This window comes from Salmo trutta, unplaced genomic scaffold (assembly GCF_901001165.1).
Source record: "Salmo trutta unplaced genomic scaffold, fSalTru1.1, whole genome shotgun sequence".
Taxonomy (NCBI): domain Eukaryota; kingdom Metazoa; phylum Chordata; class Actinopteri; order Salmoniformes; family Salmonidae; genus Salmo; species Salmo trutta.
In genome coordinates, this window is record NW_021822266.1 from 884112 (window position 1) to 893633 (window position 9522).

General features: G+C 40.1%; 1 protein-coding gene across 1 annotated transcript in view; it reads left to right on the plus strand.

Moving 5' to 3' along the window:
- Positions 1 to 34: 34 nt before the first annotated feature.
- Positions 35 to 9522, plus strand: part of abcc1 (ATP binding cassette subfamily C member 1 (ABCC1 blood group)) — a gene marked incomplete at its 5' end in the record, with an annotated part of 38475 nt that continues 28987 nt past the window's right edge. Inside the window, 5 exon segments of the mRNA XM_029743358.1 lie at positions 35 to 172; positions 1957 to 2082; positions 7868 to 7929; positions 8345 to 8476; positions 8688 to 8915. Of these exon segments, the coding sequence (XP_029599218.1) occupies positions 35 to 172; positions 1957 to 2082; positions 7868 to 7929; positions 8345 to 8476; positions 8688 to 8915 (686 nt within the window).

Genomic DNA, 9522 nt, shown 5'->3' on the forward strand with positions numbered 1-9522 from the left:
ATATGTTGTTCTAATGTGTGTGTTCTCTCCCCAGCTGCTGGCCACCCTCCTGACCCAGTATGAGAGGTTAAAAGGAGTCCAGTCTTCAGGGGTGATGCTCAACTTCTGGCTGGTGGCCGTCCTCTGTGCTACCGTCACATTCAGATCCAAGATCATACAAGCCATCAACGAGGTGAGAGAGAGAGAGAGAGGTTGTGTGTTTGAGCTGGGACGATGAACCCAGAATTACAGACATAGGCTACCTCTTACTGTGGATTGTTCTAGAACCATTATTTGGAGTGATTTTGTTTTACAACGTTCCTGTGGATTGTTCTAGGACCATAAGTTGGTCAACAGTAATAGCCTATGCATTATGTTGATTCCTGCTATGAAACTCTCTGCCTGTCTCTGTTTGGCTGTCGGCTGCTGACTCACTTCCTCTCTCCACTGTGACATGGAGGAGGGAGAGATACATTCTGAGAAGCATAATCATATGACCGTTGCTCAAAATGCCACTGTGGGAAAAATACAGTTCTCAAAGCAACTACTGTTGTTGTAGTTACAGAGTCACAGTTTTCTGGGAGTATTCCAAGTATTTCTCACCTCTTAATATTGTGTTCATGGCACCACTTTACAACCGGACTAGGCTGGAGTTAGTACTGGTTCATCAAAACCACGGAGCCGAGCGGTGCGCGCCATTTGCAGTGAATAGGCCCACATCAAGTGGCCTAGAGCTGGGAAGAGTCTGTCGGACATTAGCCTACATTTACTGATAGCCATGTAGGCTAATCTAACTGTAAATATGATGTTGTTGTTAGATAGCCTTGTAGGCTATATTATTCACCACCTAAGGAAGGGGGACCTCAAAACACTTAGCTAGATTACTAACTGTAAATATGATATCGCTAGATAGCCTAGTAGGCTAATTGATTAATCAATCTAGCAACAATATCATATTTACAGTTAGATTAGCCTACATGGCTATCTAGCAACACTATCATATTTACAGTTAGATTAGCCTACATGGTTATCTAGCTACAATATCATGTCTACAGTTAGATTGGCCTACATGGCTATCTAGCTACAATATCATGTCTACAGTTAGATTAGCCTACAAGGCGGTCTAGCAACACTATCATATTTACAGTTAGATTAGCCTACATGGTTATCTAGCTACAATATCATGTCTACAGTTAGATTGGCCTACATGGCTATCTAGCTACAATATCATGTCTACAGTTAGATTAGCCTACAAGGCGGTCTAGCAACACTATCATATTTACAGTTAGATTAGCCTACATGGTTATCTAGCTACAATATCATGTCTACAGTTAGATTGGCCTACATGGCTATCTAGCTACAATATCATGTCTACAGTTAGATTAGCCTACATGGTTATCTAGCTACAATATCATGTTTACAGTTAGATTAGCCTACATGGTTATCTAGCAACACTATCATGTCTACAGTTAGATTAGCCTACATGGTTATCTAGCAACAATATCATATTTACAGTTAGATTAGCCTACATGGCTATCTAGCAACACTATCATATTTACAGTTAGATTAGCCTACATGGTTATCTAGCAACAATATCATATTTACAGTTAGATTAGCCTACATGGCTATCTAGCAACACTATCATATTTACAGTTAGATTAGCCTACATGGCTATCTAGCAACACTATCATATTTACAGTTAGATTAGCCTACATGGCTATCTAGCAACACTATCATATTTACAGTTAGATTAGCCTACATGGTTATCTAGCAACAATATCATATTTACAGTTAGATTAGCCTACATGGTTATCTAGCAACACTATCATGTTTCAGCCCATGTGTAACAAGAAGAGTCCAGTCTTATTTTATTGCCAGAAAACTGTCTCAGACTTGGAGGTCTATGAAAGAAAGGTATTTTTAGACCTTAGTTAGATTAAACACTTTTTAATAGTGTTTCCATATGTTTCCTCCCAGCCGTCGACGGTGTGTGTGTTCAGATACACAACGTTCTACATCTACTACATGCTACTGCTCATCTCTCTGCTCCTGTCAGCCCTCTCAGACCAGCCTCCTCTCTTCTCAGAGGCATCCAAGGACGCTGTGAGTACACACACACGCACGCACGCACACACACACACACACACACACAGACACACACACACACACACACACACACACACACACACACACACACACACACACACACAGACGCACGCACGCACGCACGCACGCACGCACGCACGCACACACACACACACACACACACACACACACACACTGTTTCTCTGTGCCCTCTGTCTCTCTGGGTGTTTTTGTTATGTCTCTGTGTGTCGGCACATTGTGTTTGTATAAATTGGTGCATGCTGTGTGTGTGCTTAGCTGTGTGTGTGCTTGTATGAGTGCTTGCTGTGTCAAACAGTAAATGTTGTGTGTCTGTGAGAAGTGTGTGTGGATCATGCTGTGTGTGTTAAGTGAATGTCAGCTGTGTGTGTGATTGTTCTAGCAACAGGTTTACCAGTTCCCAGGATTGGTTCTCTTGTGTGATTGTTCTAGCAACAGGTTTACCAGTTCCCAGGATTGGTTCTCTTGTGTTATTGTTCTAGAAACAGGTTTACCAGTTCCCAGGATTGGTTCTCTTGTGTTATTGTTCTAGCAACAGGATTACCAGTTCCCAGGATTGGTTCTCTTGTGTTATTGTTCTAGCAACAGGATTACCAGTTCCCAGGATTGGTTCTCTTGTGTTATTGTTCTAGCAACAGGATTACCAGTCCCCGGGATTGGTTCTCTTGTGTTATTGTTCCACTCCCACAATGGAACTAACAGAGATAGTCCAGAGATCAATAACAACATGGATACAGGTTTCCCTGTTAACGGTCCCACAATTGAACAGTCAGACAGTCCAGAGATCAATAACAACATTGTGTGTGTGTGTGTGTGTGTGTGTGTGTGTGTGTGTGTGTGTGTGTGTCTCAGACAGTGTTGAGGGTAATGTGTTTCAGTCTTATATTACTTTTATGAGTAACTAAATAATATTACGAGTTACTGTATTCAAATATTGGAATATTGTTTGTTACTTTTTCTAGGAATACTCGCGGTTTCCTCAATGATTCTTGAGCGAGTGGAGAAAGGCTGTTTGGAGAAATGTCATGACCGCTGTCCATAAAAATGGATAGAGTGCTCACCTCTGATCTTTGCTATTGATCGCTTCTGTGATAGAACAGCCCATAGAGGACTTCACCGTCTAGCTAGCCATCTCTATGCTGTGGTCCCACTGGCAGCTGTAGAGAAAGATTTTGAATGAACAGAAATCTGTACAGAGGTTTAGTTTATATTAAGCTGTGCAAGATAACATCCATTTGATAGGATGACACATCAGTATAGGCTAAAGGGATTTTTCTAACAGAAAACAATCTATTCCTACCTTTGTATCTTTCTCAGCTGGAGGGAACTTCTGACAGCAGACCCTCTGAAAGGACTTTCCCCCCGTCCCAAATGAACCATGATCAACAAATGATTAATCAAATAGCCTTGTCTTCTCTTTGTTGTATGCCTATTCATATAGAGTGTACATTATCATTAAACATTATCATAAGGCATTGTATAGAGACAGGCTTTCAATTTCATGATCAATGCACTGGCAAATGGCTGCAGTAATTGTGGATTATCAATTGGGACAATTTGTGTGCTATCAAGCCAAAGGAGGAGAATTTGAATTAGGCATGGGCGGTATCCAAATTGTCTTTAATACCGACTTTGTGCCCGGGATATTCGGTAATACCGGCACTGAACACGAGGCGCAAACCCCACTGAGCCTCTGTAATCCGAAAGGTTAGCAATGCTAACAAGTACATGTAAAATCCCCCCAGTGATCCAGGAGGGATTCTCTGCTGTAGCAAGCGAAGCTTGATTTAGAAAAGATACAAATTACTTAGCTAGATCATTAGCTACTAAGCTAGCAAACCAAATGCAAAACTGCACAGCATTTAGCACATTTTAAACAGTTAAGATATCTAGCTGACAAACATTTATTTGTGAATTCCATACTGTAACTAGGTCACCTGGCACGTACTGCACAACAGTGAGTGACTCACAAGGCTCCAGTCTCATCATTGTGTGCTTGTAAACAAACACCATGTGACTGGGAACTACCTGTAAACTTCATCATGAAAAATAGATAACAGGTAAAATGAACGTAAACTTTCTTCTCATTTATTGAACAAGTTGACTATATTACTGGTTGGACACGGTCTACTAATCAATATGACATCAGTATAACTGGTTGGACTAGTAATCAATATGACATCAGTATAACTGGTTGGACTAGTAATCAATATGACATTAGTATAACTGGTTGGTCTAGTAATCAATATGACATCAGTATAACTGGTTGGTCTACTAATCAATATGACATCAGTATAACTGGTTGGACTAGTAATCAATATGACATCAGTATAACTGGTTGGACTAGTAATCAATATGACATCAGTATAACTGGTTGGTCTAGTAATCAATATGACATCAGTATAACTGGTGGGTCTAGTAATCAATATGACATCAGTATAACTGGTTGGTCTAGTAATCAATATGACATCAGTATAACTGGTTGGTCTACTAATCAATATGACATCAGTATAACTGGTTGGTCTAGTAATCAATATGACATCAGTATAACTGGTTGGTCTACTAATCAATATGACATCAGTATAACTGGTGGGTCTAGTAATCAATATGACATCAGTATAACTGGTGGGTCTAGTAATCAATATGACATCAGTATAACTGGTTGGTCTAGTAATCAATATGACATCAGTATAACTGGTTGGTCTAGTAATCAATATGACATCAGTATAACTGGTTGGTCTAGTAATCAATATGACATCAGTATAACTGGTTGGTCTAGTAATCAATATGACATCAGTATAACTGGTGGGTCTAGTAATCAATATGACATCAGTATAACTGGTTGGTCTACTAATCAATATGACATCAGTATAACTGGTTGGTCTAGTAATCAATATGACATCAGTATAACTGGTTGGTCTACTAATCAATATGACATCAGTATAACTGGTTGGTCTAGTAATCAATATGACATCAGTATAACTGGTTGGTCTAGTAATCAATATGACATCAGAATAACTGGTTGGACTAGTAATCAATATGACATCAGTATAACTGGTTGGTCTAGTAATCAATATGACATCAGTATAACTGGTGGGTCTAGTAATCAATATGACATCAGTATAACTGGTTGGTCTACTAATCAATATGACATCAGTATAACTGGTTGGTCTAGTAATCAATATGACATCAGTATAACTGGTTGGTCTACTAATCAATATGACATCAGTATAACTGGTTGGTCTAGTAATCAATATGACATCAGTATAACTGGTTGGTCTAGTAATCAATATGACATCAGTATAACTGGTTGGTCTACTAATCAATATGACATCAGTATAACTGGTTGGTCTAGTAATCAATATGACTTCAGTATAACTGGTTGGTCTAGTAATCAATATGACATCAGTATAACTGGTTGGACTAGTAATCAATATGACATCAGTATAACTGGTTGGTCTAGTAATCAATATGACATCAGTATAACTGGTTGGTCTACTAATCAATATGACATCAGTATAACTGGTTGGTCTAGTAATCAATATGACATCAGTATAACTGGTTGGTCTAGTAATCAATATGACATCAGTATAACTGGTTGGACTAGTAATCAATATGACATCAGTATAACTAGTTGGTCTAGTAATCAATATGACATCAGTATAACTGGTTGGTCTACTAATCAATATGACATCAGTATAACTGGTTGGTCTAGTAATCAATATGACATCAGTATAACTGGTTGGTCTACTAATCAATATGACATCAGTATAACTGGTTGGTCTAGTAATCAATATGACATCAGTATAACTGGTTGGTCTAGTAATCAATATGACATCAGTATAACTGGTTGGTCTACTAATCAATATGACATCAGTATAACTGGTTGGTCTAGTAATCAATATGACATCAGTATAACTGGTTGGTCTAGTAATCAATATGACATCAGTATAACTGGTGGGTCTAGTAATCAATATGACATCAGTATAACTGGTTGGTCTAGTAATCAATATGACATCAGTATAACTGGTTGGTCTAGTAATCAATATGACATCAGTATAACTGGTTGGTCTAGTAATCAATATGACATCAGTATAACTGGTTGGTCTAGTAATCAATATGACATCAGTATAACTGGTTGGTCTAGTAATCAATATGACATCAGTATAACTGGTTGGTCTACTAATCAATATGACATCAGTATAACTGGTTGGTCTAGTAATCAATATGACATCAGTATAACTGGTTGGTCTAGTAATCAATATGACATCAGTATAACTGGTTGGTCTACTAATCAATATGACATCAGTATAACTGGTTGGTCTAGTAATCAATATGACATCAGTATAACTGGTTGGTCTAGTAATCAATATGACATCAGTATAACTGGTTGGACTAGTAATCAATATGACATCAGTATAACTGGTTGGTCTAGTAATCAATATGACATCAGTATAACTGGTTGGTCTACTAATCAATATGACATCAGTATAACTGGTTGGTCTAGTAATCAATATGACATCAGTATAACTGGTTGGTCTAGTAATCAATATGACATCAGTATAACTGGTTGGACTAGTAATCAATATGACATCAGTATAACTGGTTGGTCTAGTAATCAATATGACATCAGTATAACTGGTTGGTCTACTAATCAATATGACATCAGTATAACTGGTTGGTCTAGTAATCAATATGACATCAGTATAACTGGTTGGTCTACTAATCAATATGACATCAGTATAACTGGTTGGTCTAGTAATCAATATGACATCAGTATAACTGGTTGGTCTAGTAATCAATATGACATCAGTATAACTGGTTGGACTAGTAATCAATATGACATCAGTATAACTGGTTGGTCTAGTAATCAATATGACATCAGTATAACTGGTTGGTCTACTAATCAATATGACATCAGTATAACTGGTTGGTCTAGTAATCAATATGACATCAGTATAACTGGTTGGTCTAGTAATCAATATGACATCAGTATAACTGGTTGGTCTAGTAATCAATATGACATCAGTATAACTGGTGGGTCTAGTAATCAATATGACATCAGTATAACTGGTTGGTCTACTAATCAATATGACATCAGTATAACTGGTTGGTCTACTAATCAATATGACATCAGTATAACTGGTTGGTCTACTAATCAATATGACATCAGTATAACTGGTTGGTCTAGTAATCAATATGACATCAGTATAACTGGTTGGTCTAGTAATCAATATGACATCAGTATAACTGGTTGGTCTAGTAATCAATATGACATCAGTATAACTGGTGGGTCTAGTAATCAATATGACATCAGTATAACTGGTTGGTCTAGTAATCAATATGACATCAGTATAACTGGTTGGTCTAGTAATCAATATGACATCAGTATAACTGGTTGGTCTACTAATCAATATGACATCAGTATAACTGGTTGGTCTAGTAATCAATATGACATCAGTATAACTGGTTGGTCTACTAATCAATATGACATCAGTATAACTGGTTGGTCTACTAATCAATATGACATCAGTATAACTGGTTGGTCTAGTAATCAATATGACATCAGTATAACTGGTTGGTCTACTAATCAATATGACATCAGTATAACTGGTTGGACTAGTAATCAATATGACATCAGTATAACTGGTTGGGTAAAACATACAGATGTTGATGTTATATGTTGAGTATTGAGAGAAAGTTAGAAAGTGTGTGTGTGTTGTGTGTGTTTCTAACTGTGCGTTCCATCTCCTGCCGGTTGCAGAATCCCTGTCCTGAGATCGGAGCTTCCTTTCTGTCCAGAATCAGCTTCTGGTGGATCACTGGGTGAGCTGTTACAATATAAAATCTATTAAAACGTGCTTAAATATTTTAAAATCTCTTTTGGCATTGTCTAATTGACTCAACACCCAAAAACACATCTAAGTTTAGCTTTCTTAATGAACTTATTGATCCTGGGTTGTAGTATACCCCTCTGGGAACAGCATGAGTTTCTGTTTCTACAGGAAGTGTTACTGCTGACTGTTTCCTTTCTTCCTTCCTTCGGTCTCTCTCTCTCTCTCTCTCTCTCTCTCTCTCTCTCTCTCTGTGTGTTTCTCTCTCTGTCTCTCTCTCTCTCTCTCTCTCTCTCTCCTCTCTCTCTCTCTCTCTCTCTCTCTCTCTCTCTCTCTCTGTGTGTTTCTCTGTGTGTTTCTCTCTCTCTCTCGCTCATTTTCCTCTTTCTATCTCCCCTCTCCTCCAGTCTGATAGTAACAGGTTATAAGCGTCCGTTAGAACAGAAGGATCTGTGGTGTCTGAACTCAGAGGACCGCTCCCAGAGGGTTGTCCCTCAGCTCGTACGACGCTGGAACAACGAGTGCCTGAAGGTCAAAAGGTCAGGAGAACCCACCAGGAACCACACACCTCCACACATGCGTGCAGAAACGTGCAGGCATGCACACGCGTACTTGCACATCCTGGCACGTTTGCACTCAGGCAAGGTCAAAAGGTCATGTTCATTAGGGCACACCGTAGCAAAACGTTCAAAGAACAAAAACAAGCTAAATAACTCCTTCTCTTCCCCCCCCTAACTCCCTTTCTCCCAGACCGGAGGAGAAGACTCTGTACTCGCCTAAGAAGGCTCCTCGGGGAGAGAGGAAGGAGGGTGTCCCCGTAGAGGAGTCAGAGATCCTGATTATGAAGACACCCCAGAAGACTAGAGAACCCTCTCTGTTCTGGGCCCTCTGTCTCACCTTCGGACCCTATTTCCTCATCTCTTCACTCTACAAGATCATCCAGGACATTCTCATGTTCGTTGGGCCTGAGATACTCAGGTAGGTGAGATGCTCTTGTCTGGTCTTCTCTTCTAGTGTGTGGGGGGGGGGGGGGGGGTTGTAGGTGTTTCTGTTCTAGTGGGGGGGGGGGTTGTAGGTGTTTCTGTTCTAGTGGGGGGGGGGGGGGGGGGGGGGGGGGGGTTTGTAGGTGTTTCTGTTCTAGTGGGGGGGGGTAGTTGTAGGTGTTTCTGTTCTAGTGGGGGGGGGTTGTAGGTGTTTCTGTTCTAGTGGGGGGGGGGTAGTTGTAGGTGTTTCTGTTCTAGTGGGGGGGGGGGGGGTTGTAGGTGTTTCTGTTCTAGGGGGGGGGGGGGGTTGTTAAGGGTGTCTTGTTCTAGTTGGGGGGGGGTTGTAGGTGTTTCTGTTCTAGGGGGGGGGGGGGTAGTTGTAGGTGTTTCTGTTCTAGTGGGGGGGGGGTAGTGTAGGGGGTGTTTCTGTTCTAGTGTGGGGGGGTAGTTGTAAGGTGTTTCTGTTCTAGTGGGGGGGGGTTGTAGGTGTTTCTGTTCAGTGGGGGGTGTAGTTTAGGTGTTTTCTGTCTAGTGGGGGGGGGGTAGTTGTAGGTGTTTCTGTTCTAGTGGGGGGGGGGTTGTAGGTGTTTCTGTTCTAGTGG